The sequence below is a fragment of the Salmo trutta genome, chromosome 5 (assembly GCF_901001165.1).
Source record: "Salmo trutta chromosome 5, fSalTru1.1, whole genome shotgun sequence".
Lineage (NCBI taxonomy): Eukaryota > Metazoa > Chordata > Actinopteri > Salmoniformes > Salmonidae > Salmo > Salmo trutta.
The window spans coordinates 41,339,293-41,360,036 of NC_042961.1; the positions used below are offsets into that span (position 1 = coordinate 41,339,293).

Here is a 20,744-nt window from a genome sequence, read left to right on the forward strand (position 1 = left end):
TTGTATGTGGGAAGAAAAATATTTGTATTCTCTTATTTAGGGGCACTCGAGCTATTTACGTCTCACGAGTGTGGATGAGTTCGCACTGACATGCACTTCACGCACCACCAAGGAAGGGCTGTGGGCCTATTTCATTTCCACAGCAGCGTATGAGAGAACACACGTTTGCATTCTTCAGGTGGCACGTCGTTCCAAGAAGTGTAGCTAGTTGCACACAGATATTGGTTGTTCAGCGGGCATTTCTCGAAAGGAAAAAAAGTGGTAACGGAATAATGGCCGGGGGTATCATGAAATCCTAAATCCCTGTTGGTTGGACGCACACATAAGAAGCTCGGCTGCGTTGCCAGCTTGACTAAATTCATTAGTAGCATGACATTGACCTGTAATTCATAAAAGTGGCCAGCTGCACCAAACTACTGTTCACCTCTCTCTCTCTCTTCTTACCCCATCACTTCTCTTTTTCACTACACTCTCTCCTTCCATATCTCCCTCGCTCTCAAAACTGAATGCGCACTGCATTCAAGCACCGCAGGGTAAGCGGGAACATGGATGTGCACAAACAGACCAGATATTCCCTCTGTAAAGTAATTAGAGAGGCAAAACGACAGTACAAGGACAAAGTGGAGTCGCAATTCAACGGCTCAGACACGAGATGTGCGTGGCAGGGACTCCAGACAATTACGGATTATAAAGGGAACGCCGGCCACGTCACGGACACCGTCGCCTCGCTCCGGGACAAGTTAACACCTCTTGGTCTTTGACGCTGATGTAAGATATTTAAACATGTTAAACCTCGTGAGGCTGCCGGCCCAGACGGCATCCCAAGCCACGTCCTCTGAGCATGTGCGGATCAGCTGGCTGGAGTGTTTACGGACATATTCTACGTCTCCCTATAGCAGTCTGTTGTCCCTGTACCCAAGAAAGCAAGAGTAACTGAACTAAATGACTATCTCCCCCGTAGCCCTCACTTCTGTCATCATGAAGTGCTTTGAAAGACTAGTCAAGGATCATATCACCTTCACCTCACCTGACACCCTAGACCAGCCTCAATTTGCTTACCGCCCCAACAGATCCACGGATGCCGCAACCGCACTGCACACTGGCCTATCCAGACAAGAGGAATACCTATGTAAGAATGGTGTTCATCGACTACAGCTCAGCTTTCGTCGCTAAGCTCGGGAACCTGGGTCTGAACCCCACCCTGTGCAACTGGGTCTTGGACTTCCTGACGGGCCGAGCCCAGGTGGTGAAGGCCGGCAACAAAAGCTCAACACAAGGGCAACACAAGGGTGCGTGCTCAGCCCCCTCCTGCGTGGCCACGCTCACCCATGACTGCACGGCCACGCAAGTCTCCAACTCAATCATCAAGTTTCCTGGACGACATAACAATGGTCGGCCTGATTACCAACAACGAGACAGCCTAAAGGAGGCGAGGGCCCAAGCGGAGTGGTGCCAGGAAAATAACCTCATCCTCAACAAACAAAGGAGCTGATCGTGGACTTCAGGAGACAACAGAGGGAGCACACCCCCATCCACATCGACGGAGAGGGTGAGAACCTTAGTTACTGTTACTAGCCGGCTACCACCCGGTACTCTAGCCCAGGGGTTCCTAAACTTTGTCACCCAGGCCCCCCCCTTCCAGCATTGGGAAACATCTCGTGCCCCTCCCCTGCGTGCGTGCACCAAATCTATTTCTATGGGCACAATTATTCTTCATGACACAAACTGTTCACACTTCTCTTCTTGGTGGAGAGCATTTTGCAGGTTTTAAAGCTTATTTCCTGCAATTCTACACATTCGGTTATGGGGTGCAAAGATAATGTTGCAGTTTTAAAGCACATTTTTCAAGCAATTATATACACGTTGCCGTGTCTAATGTGTATTGATGTGATATTTGAGTGACAAAAAAATTACAACAATATCTATGGGCTAAAATCCCCCGAAATAAATCAGAAAAACATTAGCCGACATGGGCTAGTTGATCTGGACATTTCTGGAAAGTTATAAAATGCTTTCTATACAAAGTGCAGCAACGACCGACATGACAAGAGGACAACTGATGATGCACCACCCAATTTAATATTGCAACTTTTAAGAGAAAGTCGAAAGCTGCACCGAGTTCCCTCTATGACCATGGCTGTTGGCTGATGTTATGGTCGGTGTGTGTGTGTGTGTGTGTGTGTGTGTGTGTTTGGGAACCATTGCTCTAGCCTACACCTTAGAGACTGCTGCCCTGTGCACTTTAATAATGTTTACATACTGTTTTACCCACTTCATTTGTATATACTGTATTCTAGTCTAGGCTCATCCTATATATCTACTGCTGTGCACACCTTTTCTATTCATATACTGTCTATTCAAACCATTATATACATATTTATATTCCGGACTCTGACATTGCTCATTCTGATACGTCTTAATGTTTTGGGGATTTGTGTGTATTGTTAGGTATTACTGCACTGTTTGAAACTAGAAACTGCATTTGGAATAACAACAAAATATGTGTACAGAACCAATACAATTTTATTTGATTTCATCTCCCTCTGCCCTCCCCTCCTGTGTGTTTGGGCCGGCTCTGCTCTCTGCCCGTAGGCGAGGGAGAATTCCGACAGGGGAGGGGGCTTTCCCCACGAAGAACGGGAGCTTTGTCCCCTGAGGGACAGAGCCATAGGCTGACAGACAGTCTGGCAACCTCTAACACTGACATAGCGATAGAGGGAGATGGGGAGAGAGAGAGAGAGAGAGAGAGAGAGAGAGAGAGAAACTGAAAGAGAGAGAGGGGGAGATGCAGAGAGATATGGAAGAATAGCAGCAAAGCTGCAACTTGCAAGAGAACAAAACTCATGATGAACCTTGAAACATATTAGAGTTGATGTGGCATTAACAGGGCATTTAGTTACTTGGCATTATAAAGACACGTTCTCCTCAGACCCTAGGACTCCTCTTAAGAAGGGCGCATTAAGGGATTACTCTGTCAATGGGTTCTTCATAACATACACCGAGTCTAGTCATTGAGTATTCTTGGCAGCTAAAGTGCGTAAAAGTTATATGCACCTATACAAAACAACAAATGGTACAACATAGCTACCAGTCTCTCTCTCCCTCTCTCCCTCCACAAGAAGCAGTGAAGCTGACGTCAACACTAACATCAGTCGTTGAAGTTTAACCTCCGTTAGCTCAGTATCCTCAAAGATGATCTAGATTTCGGACTGTCTGCTCTAACAATGGGAATACATGTCAGCAAGGCGGAAGGCAGGCAGGAGGCAGAACATTCTAGTTAATGAGAGGGCATGTGAACAACAGGTACAACTCCCATATATATATTTTTTTAACTCGAAGTTGCCAGGATGCCACGTATGTCCACTTATATCAGTATATTTGGAACAACCTAAATGTTACGAAACCTATATTCGATCAAATAAGCCTCACTTAGCAATCCAATGTTTGTTGACTTAATTTGACACCCTCTCGTTGACCTCCATACAAAAAAAAAAGACTAACTTGGACTGCTTCGTGCTTTATTCTCGCGCTGACAGATTTTAGGGCGGAGTCAGCCCTTTCGCGTCGCCTCTTTCCTCTCTGGTATCCTAGGAAACTCAGACCCTGGGGCTCAATCAGCAGTCAACCTCACAGGGTGTAGAGGTCAGGAGGTCGGGTCAGAGGTGGCTGGTGTATAAGTGGGCGGTTACTTCCTACTTTTTGAAAGACTGTCCCCTTTATACAACATGGTACAATGTGATGGTCCGATGTCGTGCATTGATCTAGCTAGTTATCAAGGTTTGATTGACAAGAAATCTTCGCTAATGTTTGCACAATCGTGTAGAACGGCACTGGAACAGATAAATCAGTTTCAACTTACTGAGAGAGACAACAAAAATGTAGCAGTATGATAAACATACCTCGACTCCACCGTTTGGTGCCACCTTAATTGGGGAGGACGGGCTCGTGGTAATGGCTGGATTGGAATAAGTGGAATAGTATCAAATATGTTTTCAATGCGTTTGATGCCATTCCAGACATTTTTATGAGCCGTCCTCCCCTGCTCGACTCTAGTACAACAGCTGCATACACACATGCAAATGCTCTGGTACAGAGAAGCATAATACAGGACAATTAGTCAAATCATTCTAGCCAAATATCAACCAATGGTAAGAATTCTCCATCGGCTCACTATAGAAAAAAAAGATGCCAAACCAAGCTAGTGAGAGAGAACTAGCTGTAAGCCTGGAAAAGATCACTTCCTGATTCCCTGGAATTTTGGAACCCTCTCCACACCTTCTGTGATGTGAACTTAGTGTCTCGTTTGGTCCCTCACTCCTCTCATTCCCTGGAGCTGTGTTGTCCAGGCCCTCATCCTCCTGCTCGCTGTTGCACACAGCATATTATTCTGGAACTATTAGTCGAGTGTGTGTACACATACTGTCCGTGCATGTGTGTGTATCCATGCATGTGTGTATCCAAGCCAACAGTGTGTGTATGGGAAATCCCGTGCCAGCTCCTACCTGCCCCCCTCCCTCCCTCCCTATGCCAATCAGACCCTGGGATCTCAGGATGCAGCCTGCCCGGCATTTCCAAAATAAAGAGAAGGGAACACAGAGCTAGAGGGAGAGGCCAGCTACCCTCACCCCTCCTGGGCCTACTGCACTCTTATCGCACTCAGCCAGACACTGTTCCAATGGGAACACAGCGGAGCCTTGCCCTGGCCTCCTCTACAGAACCTGGCACTGCCACCCAATCACAGGTGATTCCTGTTAGGCAGCAACACACTGGTATTGAAGATGTCAGTGAAAAGGATAAGGACATGTTTGTTCCTATTGAGGCCGAGGGAGTATTTCCTTGCCACTGTCTGTCGGCTGCGTTTGCTACTGTAGATTGGGGTTGGAACGTTGTCGTTCCGGCGACAAACAAGAAAGGCTATCAACTTTGTTCTACTTTTCTTTTTTTTTACTGATTGATTAAAGATAGAAGACAGGAATTGACCTACAGCAAGGTCATTTATTCAATCAATTTGTGGCTACATTTAGCCTCCAACCTGTTTCTATCTCCAAGACCAGGATCTCGCTCCAGTTGGAGGCTATTTCCTCCACAAAACAGAATATCGTTTGCTTTCGGTTTGAATACGCAGATGAGTTATTGATTTGAATTTACGAGTACTGTCTCCTCCTACTCATCCCATGACCCATTTACCCAGTTAACTACAAAGTACAGCTCCCACTTAACAAGCCACAGGTACATTGTTTTATTTAAAATGACTAACTGGCCATAATGGTCAAGCCCCATTTTTGGTATCTCTAACCATTTCATTTACATACCTCTTGGATTTACTTTCAAAATGTCCATATCAGGGCCTGTATTCATACAACGTCTCAGAGTAGGAGTACTGATCTAGAATCAGTTTTGCCTTCTTAGATCATTATGAAAAAGATGACAAGGACAGGGGGACCTGATCCTAGATCAGCACTCTTTAGCCTAGTATTGTTTGTCTCCGACAATAGACTTGACTGGCAAAGCTACTCTATTGCCGCAGCAGCCCCTGCTACAGACGATAAAAGTCTACATGCCAGACCTATAGACATACGGGTTGCATTTCAGGAGTTTATCAAGTTCAAAATGTCTACTTCCTGGCCTGAATACCTCACACGCCGCCACTACGGGCTAAATGTCCAAATTGCCCTCGTAATTCTCCTCAGTGAATTTGGGAATGTCGCTGTGTGTGAGAACGAGTGTGTGAGTAGCGAGAGACTGCTAGTGTGTGTCTGTGAGTGCAGAGCAACACAGGGGATGTTTTCAGTGTGCTGCGTTGCAGTGCTAAGGACCCTGAACGACAACATGCTGGTGGTATACGTATGTATCAGATACTTGTCCACACAAAAAAAAAAAAAGGGCCATTAAGTTTAGTTTGACTCCACCAATGCTTAGTAAGGCATTTTCCACCTGATTTCAAACTATAGTGTATATTTAAAGTGGGTGTAAATATAATGTATGTGAGCCAATGCGTTTATGACTGACTGTGTGTATCTGAGGGCCGATGTGTCAATGACTGACTGATAAGGGGGCCCAAGGTATGTATGTATGTATGTATGTATGTATGTATGTATGTATGTATGTATGCATGCATGCATGTATACACACACACAAAAACTCACTCGTGTGTGTATGTACACACTGTCGCTTGCGTATGTGTGCAGGTACTGGGAATGCGAGAGGAAGAGGCTCCTCTCTGCTGTACCTTAATCTGTATTTACTTTCAACAGAATTCCAGTTCTGACCTCTGGCCTCCATCTAAGGCCTTCCTCTGTGTGCACTTCCTTCAATGATTCTGTTTAATCAGCATCTTCCATTCACGCAGTAAGTACAATCAGCTTCACTGATTTGTAACACAAAGCTACAGGCTTTTATCTATTAAAATCTCTACACCTATAGAAAGTGTCTTTCACCCTTAAAAAAAGGACACATTTACATTTTTACAACCAAATATCTATTTTTGATGTAAATGGCATGTTATAGCATCCAGACAGAACGCTACCTGCCCCAATACATAGTGCCAACTGTAAAGTTTGGTGGAGGAGGAATAATGGTCTTTGGCTGTTTTTCATGGTTCAGGCTAAGCCCTTTAGTTCCAGTGAAGGGAAACCTTAATGCTACAGCATACAGCACATTCTAGACGATTCCAACTTTATGGATCCAGTTTGGGGAAGGCCCTTTCCTGTTTCAGCATGACAATGCCCCGTGCACAAAACGAGGTCCATACAGAAATGGTTTGTTGAGATCGGTGTGGAAGAACTTGACTTGCCTACACAGAGCCCTGACCTCAACCCCATCGAACACCTTTGGGATGAATTGGAACGCCAACTGCGAGCCAGGCCTAATCGCCCAACATCAGTGCCAAATCTCACTAATGCTTGTGGCTGAATGGAAGCAAGTCCCCGCAGCAATGTTCCAGCATCTAGTGGAAAGCCTTCCCAGAAGAGTGGAGGCAGTTATAGCAACAAAGGGGAGGGACCAACTCCATATTAATGCCCATGATTTTGGAATGACATGTTCGAAGAGCAGTTGTCCCCATACACTACATGACCAAAAGTATCTGTTTGGATGCATTATTTGCTTTGTGGACTTCACCGGACAGATGTTGCTCTCCGGTTTTGTGATGAAACAAACGTATGTGTAGTTGAATTTATTTCGCCGCTGTGTGACTGATGTCTTCTGTTGTCACGGCCTTATTGTATATCGCGGTTGTTATATAGCAAACAATGCAATTATCACAACATAGGTTGTAATATGGCTTTTTTACTGGCTTGGCTTCCTCAGTGCTTTTACCCATGCACCACTACTGGTCTGGACCCTTCGATAACATGTCATCTACATGAAATAGAGGTTTTGCTGTAAAAAAAAATTCAATAAAAATAACTTCTGCTTTAACACAGCTCTGTCATTGCAACAGTCCACTAAACAATGCCTTTAAATCACTTTAAAATCATTGTTATCGTGTAGTGAACGCCTTTTTCTCTGAACTTGACAACCTTCTCCTTTCACTTACCGTCTTATTTGAGTCTAAGGCCTCGCTGTGCGTCAGTGGTTTGTGTCCAATTTTAGAAGCTCCAACCTCATTGTATTTTCAAATGGCGCCAACTTGAATAGTGTGTACCTTTCCTTGATACCTTCCTCGGTTCACCCGTACACTTTAAAGTGACTGGTGAAACACTGAAGGAAGATCTCTCTCGCTCTCTCTCTCCTCTCTAAAACACAGACGTCTCCTTCCCCCAAAACAGCAGGATCGAGACAAGTAAAGGCAGGCCTGGGGACAAAGCTTCAGAGAATAATAAAACAAACATAAGGTAGGAGGTAGAGAGGGACTGTGTTGGATGTGTCGCTCCATATAGCCTATAAACCCTGCATTTAAAAAAGCTTTTCTTTACACAACACGGTTGTTTTCCAGTCCAGTGGGTTTCGTTGATGTCTGCTCAGTCGGGGGGCATTTACATCTAAAAAGGACACATGAGCACCAAGTTCATAGGAGCATATCAAATATGGTGTCAAATGAAAGCTAAGAGAGTCTATATTTTGGGAAGTTGAGGCAGAGATACATTTTCCATCTTAAAAATTTGCTATAAGTAAAGGGCTGATTTCTGGATAAACAGATGGAAAATGGGTCGTACAAAACATCTACCAGAAATGGTCTTAAAAAGGTGTCAGAAATACATCAAAACATAATGTTGACGTAAAGACCCCTGAAAACTAATATCAACATTTATATTTAGTTTGAAAAATTGGTTACCTTCAGTAAGTTTGCCTTGTAATTCCTTTCCCAAAAACCTACATATCCTTAAGATATTTTCAAATTTCTCTCCTTCATGGAGGATAATGAAAGTTTAAATAAGTAACAAGTAATGGTAGACCTGCCAATAAGTTAGTGATTGTACTGATATCAAATTTGTATATGAATCGAGTGATTTAAAAACTCCAAATTAATTGGTAACAATGGGAAATGATAATAGTCAATAACTACAGTTGGGTTACCTGCTACAGTTCTCCCTTCCACTGGTATACGGTTATGTTCAGCTCATAACTGTTTTCTTTCGCTTTCTGTTGTCTGGTGGTCAAACAAAGAGTATTAAAAACCCCTCTCTCTCCAGTTTAATGTCACCTCTCCCAGCTCTTACCGACACCTACCCATGAGCCCCCTCTCTTTCCATTTACCGTAACCAGCATCCTCAACCACTGAGCACGGACCGACACCAGAAGTCCATGGATGTTGAAAAGTAGATGAAATTTGGTCAGTCCACCCTGGCCTTGATGTTAACGTCCACAGACAGACCGGACCAAATCTGGACCCCGTCATAGATACTTCACAAGTATATTTCACAGGTTTGGATAGCACAGTACAGTGAGTAGAGCACAATAGGGTACAGTACAATAAAGTACACTACAATACAGTAGTACAGTACAGAAAAGTAGAATATAGTACATTGTACTGTACTTTACTCTACTCTCGATGTGCTGCATTGTACTCTACTGTTCTGCGCTGTGATGTCAAAACTTGTGAAACATGAGAATGACATTTTTATCATTTCTGTTTAGTACAGGTCAGAGACCCATGATGCAATTCTGTTACTGGGTGTGAATCCACTTCACTTACTATAGTTCAATAATAACCGATTTTTTCAAACTCAAGGTGTCATGTCATAATCTCCATTATTTCTGCAGACATCTTTCAATCTTAACTCGGAGTGGATATTTCAACGTTTTTGGGAAAAGTGGTCGCATAACAAAACCTGAGAGAGAGTTAATCGAAATTCCGTAACCAAAGTTTAATCTGCACAGTTCTTCCACTAAATGTGTTTTTTGGAAATGTTTCAGTGGAAATGTTTCAAAGTAGTCCTTGTGCATAGAGTTGTATGGTTTGTTAAACTTTGAAATCAATGGTCTTTGTTTGGCAGACACATTAATGTGAAAGGGTAATTGTCCTGGGCCATGAAGCAAGTCGAGGGTTGAGAGAGGAAAGGTGCAGTGGAACAAGTGAAAGAGGATTGTGCATTGTGAAAATCAATGAAGATGTACTGAAACAGTGATACTTTGGCCTAACTAGGGTTAGGTGTGACCGAAAACCTTGAAACTGGGTATAAAACTACTAACGCCAACCTACCAAGGCCCATATTCTAAGAAGCGGTGCCGGTCTCGTCAAACTAAAAAAATAACCTTGATATTTTGCGTAAGGTAACATGGCTGTTCAGAGGGATTATTTGAACAAACGATAAAAGAGGGGATGCTGAACAATTACAAACCCTGAACATTGCCGAGCCTCTGACATGGATTATTGGACTTGTCAAAGGTATAATATTGGTTTTGCCTCTGTGTGTGAATTCAGGTGGCCTTGTGTTTTCACTATCAATGTTACTTAGACACACTCAGCCTGACAGTTCCAACAACCGTTTGTTATGGATTGAGAGAGTTGAATTCTTTCTTTATCACCTTCACGACATCTATTTGATGCGGTTTAAGGTCCATGGTATAGGTCTACGTGGCCAGAGCCCAAAACACCTACATCACTGTTATTCCCACAAGTCCAAAGAGTGAATTGTGACGGACTTGAAAATGCGTCCACTAGAATTCTCGACCTTTGCTCGCGAAGCAGCTGGCCTCGTTATCGTGAAATGCTCACTAGACTTTCACAATCAAGTTGAAACTTTTAAAAGTCACATGTACGGGGTTAAGTATGGTATACGAAACGCAACGTTCAGGTTCCTTCTCGACAATGAAACAACAATAAGAAATTATAATATGAACCTAAAGTAAATGGCAGTAGAATAGAATAATACATTTGAGCAAGTATAAAACAGGAAGGCACAAGATATAGTCCAATATTTGCACGTGTATTGGAGGACAAGTGTATAAATTGAGCAGTGTAATAAAAGTCTGGTAGCAGAAGTTGTGTTGTGTGTGTGTAGCATTAGTGTGTGGGTGTAAAATTGCATTTGTCTAAAAAGGTGGGATGTTTGTGCTTGTAAATTGTGAGCTATTAAAGTTGATATTGTAGTTGAGAGGGGGGGGGATTGAGCTTTGTCAAAGGCAAACAGTGTGGTGTATCTTGTGGTGATACAGCATATACCCTAGCCTGCAGTGCACATGTCCTGACAATCCCCTGCCTGAGTCCTGTAGGTCAAGATCCCCAGCAAATAGGTAGCCTACCACCATTTCACTCAGAGCCAAGTGAACAGGAGAAACTGAACTTGATAGTGGTGTTTCCTTAGCTCCATGACAAACGAATTCACCTGCATATGACCTTCTGGCTCTCACTAGGTGTTATCTATAACAATGTTCTAACCACGGTGCATCGTAAAAAAATAAAAATAACAAACTCTGGACATAGACGGGCCTAGTGCATTGACTTACTGTTGTTAGACTTAAGGTCACGGTGGATGACAGGAACAATGGCCTCCGTGTGCAGGTAGAGCATGCCCCTGGCGATCTGCACCGCCCAGTTGACCAGGACGTGCGGCGGGATGCGTCGCCCGGCCAACGCTCGGCTCAGCGCGCCACCGGATGCGTACTCCATGATGAGGCACAAGTTGGGTTCCCGTAAGCAAACCCCTTTGAGAGCGATGATGTTGGGGTGAGTGAGCATGGCAAACAGCCGAGCCTCCTGGCGCACGTTCTGGGCCGTCACGCTGATGTCCTCGTCCGGATCCTGGCGGGCCGCCTTCACGGCCACCAGCCCACCTCTCCATGTACCGCGATACACCTTGCCGAAGCCTCCCACCCCAATGACCTCCTCGAGGCTCAGTTCCCTGAAATCCACAGCCTCAGGTTCGAACTCCCCCACCACGGCCGGCCCAAGCTCCCCGACTCCACTGCCCTGCAGTTTCCCATATGAAGGAGGCTTGAAGGACACATAGTTTGAGGGAAAGATGCCCACTTTGTTGTTGACTTTGCCCGCCCACCAGCCCTCGTCACCGGATATCTCAGAGTCCAGCGACAGAACTTCCACCAGGTCACCTTTGTGGAGGGTGAGCTCGTCTTTACCGGACGCCTCATAGTCGAATAAAGCCGTCCACACAGTATTGGTGAAGTTTCCTTTTTGCGATTGATCCAAACCTTTCCAGTTCGACAGTGGGCCGCGACTAAAAATGTTCTTCAGCGGCTCCATGGAGCCACAATGAGCAAATGTTCAGACACTGGGTTAGATTTTTAAAATAAAGTACAATAGAGTACTTTATTGCGCCACTCTCCCGTTCCTCTGTATCTAGTTGGTTCATCAGGGACCAGTGAAATGTGTTCAAAGGCCTGGCCAACAGGAACACAACAGTGTTCAAAGATAACAGGATAAAAAGCGCCTCTCATGCGACTCGACATGGACTGCTTATGTTTCCATTGGAGCTGGCAACGATCAAACAAAGGCCATGGATGTGACCAGTTCTGACAAGTGTTCCAATTTGTAAAATGGCAGAATTGTCTCCATAAAGCAAGTTTATACTTAATTTACGTGGTGTTTCAATGTGTGGTTTGAGCACATAACTCACTTAATTACTACATTATTATACCACACAGTCACATTAAATCATGAGTATGTGCTGAGATTGAAATTAGAAATAAAAGGGGAACTTATTCCATTATAACAAAACCAAGACTGTGCAGGGAACTGGATGGATCAGTCACTAAAATTAGCATCAGGTGGTTGTAAAATATCCAGAACATTGGACAACAATAACCTCAACAAAAGAGCTCAACTCCATTTAGTTGTCCATTTAGAGTTGCCTGTATTTTTAGCCATTAAGTGCCGTGGCCATCATAAGCAGGAAGCGCTGAAAAGACGAGAAGAATAGCAGGAAAGGAGCGTTCAGTCAGGCGAACCCCGTGCTTTACCGCAAATTTCAAAGCTGACCAACTCGCCCTAAACCCACAGCACGACCAACGGTATCTGGACGAAACTTCTATGCGTTCTGTCAACAAATCTCACATCCGTTTGCCCAACTGTATCCATATTTGCTGTCTCGCCCGATGGTGATATACAACGTCTCAATTGTACAAGTCGGTATATTCCATAAGAACTTTATATCCACCGAGTTGGCAACAGGAAGAACTGTACGATCCTGCTTCTGAGTCTACTTTTTTAAAGAGAACCGCACACCGGAAACAAATCATATATTGTCCGTCGTGCGTAACGATACTTTAGTGCCAAGCTCCGACAAGCTCGTTGTTATTATCGATGTCCAAAAAGCGTCATGATAGATGCATTATTGTTATCATGTCCCCACTTCCTTTAGCCGTCGTTCCGTTCTCGAACCACTCTACATCTGTGCCTACAGTCAGAGAAGAGGGTGTGGTTTAGTAACTTTTTTTCCCAGCAGGAAAAGAAAGCATCAGGGGTGTACTCATTGGGCGATTTCGTGTTTCATGGTCCGGTGCCCCTGGGCGGAGTCAGTAGATTTTTGACCATTCCATTGGTCCTTAAATATTATCTCCACTCACCCGGGGTACGGGGCCATGCAAAACGAACTATCCATTAGTCCAAACAGTACTTCCGTTTTGCAACTAAACCCAGAGTTTATTTTGGACAAATTCAGTTAGGTCACTCCCCATTTCTTTTCGTTTGCTTACATTTAAGAAACGTTTTAAAACAGAATCGGCGGAATGAATACGCCCCAGGTGACAGAAACAACGCTACTCGCGTTCTGGTGGAGGCAGCAGTAATATGCGGATTAATTCCCGTTTTTTATATTTGAGGTTCACTGGAATATCTGTGTGAGAAATAAATACACTCGTATTTGGCGCGCAGAAGAATGATCGTGATATTAGGCCGTTAATTGTTATAGACCAAGTGTCACAATTTGATTGGGTTGTATGTTGCCTTGGGGCAAGTTACTGGTCCAACGTGCAAATGTCGAGATATAAATATAATTCAGTTAATAAGGCCTATAATAGGTTACATAGTCTCCAATACTAATGAGATTGATGATGCACAGTGTCATATGCAAAAGTGTACATAAAACACTTGTCATCACTTTAGTGTAGCTGTTTCCTGAAGAGGGGCTTCTATTGAATAAACATAAAACATATCGCGCTATTTGGGTCTGAGACAGACGAAACCTGAAACTCTGCCACCTAGGGCACCTTTGCCCTGTGCTGCTGTGTGGAAACAGTGTGCTTCCTTCTGAGGCCTTTGATGGCTCCCCTGCCCCATGGCAGGCCTTTGTTGCTCCGCCGCCCCCGAAAGTAAATCCCCACCCATAACCCCGGCTAAACACCCCCACCCCCTGCTACCCAGCGCTGACTCATCACTTGTGCAGGAAGAAGGCAGTTGTTTTTGTGGCCTGGTGGCCGAGCCAGGCCTGCTGCTACATTTACAATATGAAACCAAACTCGGAGGGGAGGGAAGGGTGTGGGTTCACAGTGCACACGGAGAACGAAAAATGAACTGCCTTTTCAGAAAGAGTATTTTCTTTGTTCGGTGTTTCTAATCGAATCAATCTTCTCTCCCTGGGAATCGCTCCCACAGAACAGTCCTGTGCTGGCTTGCACTTCAATCACATTGCCTACTCTGTTGATAACGACATGGCCTTGACAGGGGACAAATCACATCAGCTGTGGTGACAAACATCCATTGTTAAAAGTTTATACACATTTCGTAGGAGTACTAATGCATGGTCAGCCATTTCTATTGTCCATACCTGGAGTCTGAGACAGGAAGTATTTGGAGGAGATATGAAGGTGGCTTAGAGAGAAATGTACAGATTCTCCATATGGGAATGGGAAGTCAAGAGAATGTAGGATGGGTTTGGGTTGAACACAAAGGATGTGTTACACTACTGTGTAGTCGTAAGGTGAAGCCTTGTGCAATGTTTCGCTTCGGTGCCAATGGAATGAAGTTCATTGCCAGTTTCAATGGACTCAACAACAAATAGCTTATGGCATTGTGGCTTGTAATTTCACAGATACGCTTGGTAAAATATCTCATGCCGTTTGATGTAAAATAAAAAAAACATGTTGGGCAGTGTTTTATTGAAATCTGAACTTTATTTCACCCATACAAAATAAAAAGAATGTTAAAATTTTACATACAGAGTCAAGTTCAACGGCCTACCTTTAAACATTTCATAACAAGAAACACAGAAACGGGAGCCCTATCCTTCTCTGCGTTTCAATGTGTACATTAAAACAATCTAAAAGAGAGAAAAAGAAAAATACAACACAAAAAATAATTTTATTCCAAGTGAGGGGAGGGTACGATATATTTTTGGAAACAAATTATAGGTGAGAAGAAAAGGTGAGAGGTTTAACAACTTTAAAAACAAAGTTATGGTCCAGGAGGAGTATCATAGTACATTTCAGATAAGAATAGCCAGCACAGAAATATCTGTCTTCAAGAAGGAGATAGTTGGGCTGAGGGGGGGGGTACAAAACAACATATTTTACCTCAAAGGCAGTGACTTGTCACTCATATTTCAAAACAACAAAAACAACCAATTGGAGTTGTAATCATTAGCATAATGACATGTGAACATGGTTGACGTAAGCTAACGGCCAAGGTCTTCACGAGGATCAATTATCGTCATAAAAAGTTGCATTAAAAAGGGGGAAATCCTCAACTCTGAAGTCACATTGAGAAGAACTCATAACCTACAGTAAAACACATCTCCTTACCCGTACCCCAACAATTGGAATAGCCACGTGCAATAACGACCAACTCTGAAAGCAAGACCAAGATCTAACCGCTCTGCCAAATTCATAATCCTCACAGACAATCATCTCGTCTCCCTTTGCTATAGGAAAGTGCTGATCCCTTTCAAAATACGACCAACCGCTGCTCCGACTTCATCCCGAGAAGGTGTCTGTGTGTACAGTATTCTATGAGGCTACGTAGGCTGCACAGGCTTTACAGTTTGATCATCTCAACTGAACCAGAGCAGCCGTTGAAGAAGTGAACATGGAACTGGAGTGATATGTCCGTTGAACACCAATGACGTATGCAGAAAACAGAGAGAGAGAGATGAGAGAATAACCAAAGTGCAAACTACAATGGGGGACTTAATCAAACCGGTACTTGGGCTGGGGGCCTTTCAGAACATCAACTGCCATTTTTAGTCCAAATAGAACAACCACCTGTCTTTTATAAAACAACCTGGTTCATTTTTTATTCTCCACAATAAAATAACAAATAATTAAACACAATATACAACCGATTACTCGTCTTCGGTGGTGCCGGCTGTCATGTCTACAGACCATACTGCCAGTTGTTGGAGGCTTTTCCTTAACAACGGGCTGCATGTGGCCATCTGCCCGCACTCACCTCTCTCTCAATGCAGCCACAGAGGAGAAGAACTTAAGAGAAAATTAAAGGTAAAAGAGCGAGGGGGGGAGCTAAGAGTCATAGTCTTCGTCATCATCATCTTCGTCTTTGTGCGGCATGGAGGGGGGAGGCGGGGGTGCGGTGCCCATCAGCGAGGGGTGGGGGGCAAAGGAGCCCAGGGGCATGGCCAGGCCCCCTTGTGCGGTGCCCATGTGGAGGTACTGGGGTGGCATGGTGTCTGGGCTGTGGCACAGGGCAGAAGAGGGGGACAACACCTTAGTAATAGTACCCGCACACAAAAAGGTCATGTTCAGTTAAGAAAATGTTTTGAAACTGTGTGAAATGGAAAGGTAATGCCTGAATACGACCCAGGAAAGCACAGTAGCAAAGAGTACAGTTGCGTGGTGGTTAACCGTGTGTGTGCGCGCGCGCACGTCCATGTTTATTACCTGTGGAATCGGGATTGTGGCTGCAGGTTTGTGCTCGACTGAGACCCGTCTTCCTCATCCTCGTCTGTCTCGCTGTCCTCAGAGTCATCCTGTTCCCATGGCAACGAAAAGCTAAATGAACCTCTATCCTCACACTCTACTCCCTCAACCCCCCCATCACACCTGATAACTTCAATTGGCCACCAATCCAAACTAACTAACATTGCCCTCTATAAAACGTTACTGTTATCTAAGCTAAACTTATGCTTTGTGGCTGCTAAATTTAAGGCCAACACCCACCTCTTGCTCTGACTCTGTGCCTGATAGCTTCTTGTCCTTGCCCTTGCAGCCAACTCCTCCATTCTTGCGGCCTGACCCCGGCTTTCGACCTCTGGAGGACACCAAGTACAAAGTCAAGATTGCATAATTCACACATTTTCCAACACATAAAGCTTTAGTGGACCATCAGTAATATCATATCCAAGTCAACAGTCGATATCATTCAGGGTCCGTTACCTGCGTGCAACCTTTTCCCCTCCCTCTGCGTGGTTGTCCTCTCCCTCGCCCTGCATGTCCGGCACTGCCGCTACCAGGTCCTTCAGGAAGTCAAACTGCTGCTCCAGCTCAATGCACTGTTTTCTACCAAGACACACACATTGTTTAAAAAGACAATACTTTCCCATCGCTTCAAAAAGCACCGATAGGCAAGAACGCTGAACATTACAATCTGTAGGCCTACTAACTTTTATGACCAACACCGATAACTGAATACATGACTTACAAGTGTGACGTCGTCATTGTTTTTGCGTTCCGGGACTGGGTGACTTGACAGGCTTTCGTCAGGAGAGACTCCAGGAACAGCTCCAGAGCTCGTGCTGGTGGTTGAGTTAAGGGGAAGTAGACACTAGCCACACAGGACCAAGGTGTTTTTTTGGGGGGCTTCAATAACTGAACAGTTAGACATTTCACAACTACTCCAGAGTGATTGCTAGACTCTTACTAGGCACACGACCCCCTCAAAAGTCAGAACAGTGAGTCATATGACTTTTCATTCAAACTGCACAACAATCAATTAACCCTATAATCCCCATATTGTCATTGGCAAAAATACATGTTTTTAAATGCAGTTAATGTGAACTTGCAATGAAATACAGATGAAGCTTTCAGGTGAGAAGAACGGATACATATGATGACAGGAACGGCGGCAGCCACTTTGCCTATCTCTTCATCAGTCTGCATAATCTTCTTAATCCTGGCCTGTAATCACAATGGGAAGAGGTCAGTGAGAGCGCGCTTTGAAGATTACTGCCATTAGAGTATCTGCATAATTGCCGAGTTACTAATTCAGCGACCAACCACACACGCCCTGGGTCTATTCAACTGGGTCTATTCCCATCCGTTTGCATCTGAGGATTTAGGTACTGCGCAGAAGTGATGACCTCGGTAGGTAGCTAAAAAAAAATACAAAAAAATCACACTCGCACTGGGAGATAGTTGTTTGTTATGGTGATGATTATATAATCCATAGGCCTATTTATTTTGAAGCTGTTGCTACCTTTTGTCCTACCAAGCTAGAGACCACCGTGCACCTTCTTGGCTTCTGCCCCGTCTGTTTGGTCTCATCTCACACGAAGTCAGGGAGGTGGTCAACAATAAAGACATCTAGATACCTCGCTCTGCACGATTTGACAGTAGCGGCAGCAGGTACATTACATATACATACTACATATACATACTATACATACACATATATATATATATATATATATATATATATATACACATATATACACACACATACATACACATATATATATATATATATAAAAAATGTATGTGGACACCCCTTCTAATTAATGGATTTGGCTATTTCAGCCACCTTTCCAACAAGTCCATTTGTCAAATTTCTGGCCTGCTAGAGCTGCTCCAGTCAACTGTAAGTGCGGTTATTGTGAATTGAAAACGTCTAGGAGCAACAACGGCTCAGCCGCGAAGTGGTAGGCCACACAATCTCACAGAATGGGACCATTGAGTGCTCTAGCTCGTAAAAACCGTCTGTCCTCGGTTGCAACACTCACTACAGAGTTTCAAACTGCCTCTGGAAGCAACGTCAGCACAATAACTGTTAGTCGGGAGCTTCATGAAATCGGTTTCCATGGCCAAGCAACCGCACACAAGCCTAAAATTACCATGCGCAATACCAAGCGTTGGCTGGAGTGGTGTAAAGCTCGCCGCCATTGGACTCTGGAGCAGTGGAAACACGTTCTCTGGAGTGATGAATCACGCTTCACCATCTTGCAGTCCGGCGGACAAATCTGGGTTTGGAGGACGCCAGGAGAACGCTATCTGACCCAATGCATAGTGCTAACTGTAAAGTTTGGTAGAGGAGGAATAATGGTCTGGGGTGGTTTTTCATGGTTCGGACTACGCAGCCTTAGTTTCAGTGAAGGGATATCTTAGCGCTACAGCATACAATGACATTCTAGACAATTCTGTGCTTCCAACTTTGTGGTAACAGTTTGGGGAAGGCCCTTTCCTGTTTCAGCATGACAATGCCCCCGTGCACAAAGCGAGGTCCATACAGAAATGGTTTGTTGATCGGTGTGGAAGAACTTGACTGGCCTGCAGAGCCCTGACCTCAACCCCATCGAACATCTTTGGGATGAATTGGAACGCCGACTGCGAGCCAGGCCTAATCGCCCAACCTCACTAATGGTCGTGGCTAAATGGAAGCAAGTCCCCACAGCAATATTCCAACATCTAGTGGAAAGCATTCCAAGAAGAGTGGAGGCTGTTATAGCAGCAAAGGGGGGGACCAACTCCATATTAATGACCATGATTTTGGAATTAGATGTTTGACGAGCAGGTGTCCACATACTTTTGGTCATGTAGTGTATCATGACATTCCTAGGCGGCCTGGTTTGTTGACAATTTATGCTAGTATCTGGCAAGCATTTACAACGCTAGCCACATCCTCCAATTTTCCCGAACATGTCTCACTTATTCTGAATGATACAAACCCCTAGCAGGCCTAGCTAACAGGCTATATAATACTTGTTTAGGTCAATAACTAAATCTCGTCTATCAGTTAGTACAGCTGGCAAACTTAACAATGAACAAACTAAGCTAGCAATGCCTTTTTAATAGCCACCCTCCCAAGGGGCTGGCTGGCTAGCTAAGGTAGCTAACGTTACCATTAGTTAGATAACAATGCGTATCTACAGCTCTAGTTAACTACAACGTTATCCAACTAACTAGCTTTATCTTCTTGTCTGCTAACTAGCTAGCAACATACCTAGAACAAATCATATTAATGGGTGCACTGTTGATCTAAAGTTAGCAAGCTAGCTAGCGTTCCACAGATTTAGATCATTAACTTAGTTAGCTAATTAGCTATCAGCTTAGCAAGCAAAGCTTAACTACTTACCGGAGGGAATCTCGCATTATATTTCTTCTTTTTGCTGGGCATTATTTTATAAACTGTTTAACTTAAAACAATCTTCTATATTTTGTTATTATATGTCCCTCCAACCCGCACCCAAATGGGTAGGTAGCTAGCTAGCCTAGCACGTAGCCTTCTCGAGATGTTCCGCAGGGTCTCACGTTCCGTCGTATTCTTTTAGCCTGCACTCTGGTCAAATAGACAGCATTCGAATGTGAAATAATAAACAAACACAGATTGTTGCATTATCAAAGTACTGTCGCGTTGAGGTAAAATCCAACATTGCAGGCTCAACGTGACAAACAGTTAAAAGCCTATCACCCAACTTTTACTTTGCTCGTTTTCTACTAGATAACGTTAGCCAAGCTACTATAGCTAAGCTAGTTTGCACACGGGGTGTTTCAATAAAGTTTTGCTTGCGACATTTAAATCATGATGGAGGCTTGAGCAGAAACATTGCTAGGCTGCCAGCTACCTCATAGACTTGGTAGCTGGCACTTAAAACCTCTCGGTACAGGAAACATTTCATTATTATAGTTACTATAAGTTGTTATATGTTCATGCAAGTATACTGAACAAATATAAACGCAACATGTCAATTGTTTGTCCCGTATTTCATGAGCTGAAATAAAAGATCCCAGAAATTGCCATATACACAAAATCCTTACGAAAAAAGATTGTAGTATAACTGCAGTACACTGTAGCGTAACTGTAGTTAGAATGCAGTATAACTGCAGGATGCTACAAATACTGCGTCCAAAATAACACAGTCGACTGCAGTTACTGCACTTTTACTTCTTTTTTTATAAGGGAAAGCTTATTTCTCTCAAATGTTGTGCACAAATTTGTTTACAGCACTGTTAGTGACCATTTCTCCTTCGTCTAGATAATCCACCCACCTGACAGGTGTGGCATATCAAGAAACTGATTAAACGGCATAATCATTACACAGGTGAACCTTGTGCTGGGAACAATAAACAGCCACTCTAAAACGTGCAGTTTTGTCAAAGAACACAATGCCACAGATGTCTCAAGTTTTGAGGTAGCGTGCAGTTGGAATGCTGACTGCAGGAATGTCCACCAGAGCTGT

At 44.0% G+C, this 20,744-nt stretch overlaps 2 protein-coding genes across 2 annotated transcripts in view; both read right to left on the bottom strand.

Moving 5' to 3' along the window:
• LOC115194154 (mitogen-activated protein kinase kinase kinase 11) overlaps positions 1–12,830 on the bottom strand; it is a 29,197-nt gene extending 16,367 nt beyond the window's left edge. Inside the window, exon 1 of the mRNA XM_029753604.1 lies at positions 10,891–12,830. Within this exon, the coding sequence (XP_029609464.1) occupies positions 10,891–11,644 (754 nt within the window). The 5' untranslated portion in view covers positions 11,645–12,830. The remainder of the gene's footprint in view (positions 1–10,890) is intronic.
• A 1,661-nt stretch (positions 12,831–14,491) lies between these two features.
• Positions 14,492–20,045, bottom strand: drap1 (DR1-associated protein 1 (negative cofactor 2 alpha)). The gene is made up of 7 exons (XM_029753605.1): positions 19,640–20,045; positions 17,397–17,469; positions 16,994–17,087; positions 16,729–16,851; positions 16,513–16,603; positions 16,234–16,322; positions 14,492–16,027 (listed from the first exon to the last, which is right to left on the bottom strand). Exons 1-7 carry the CDS (start codon positions 19,679–19,681, stop codon positions 15,856–15,858), a joined length of 684 nt encoding a protein of 227 aa, XP_029609465.1. The 5' UTR covers positions 19,682–20,045; the 3' UTR covers positions 14,492–15,855.
• Positions 20,046–20,744: the final 699 nt, after the last annotated feature.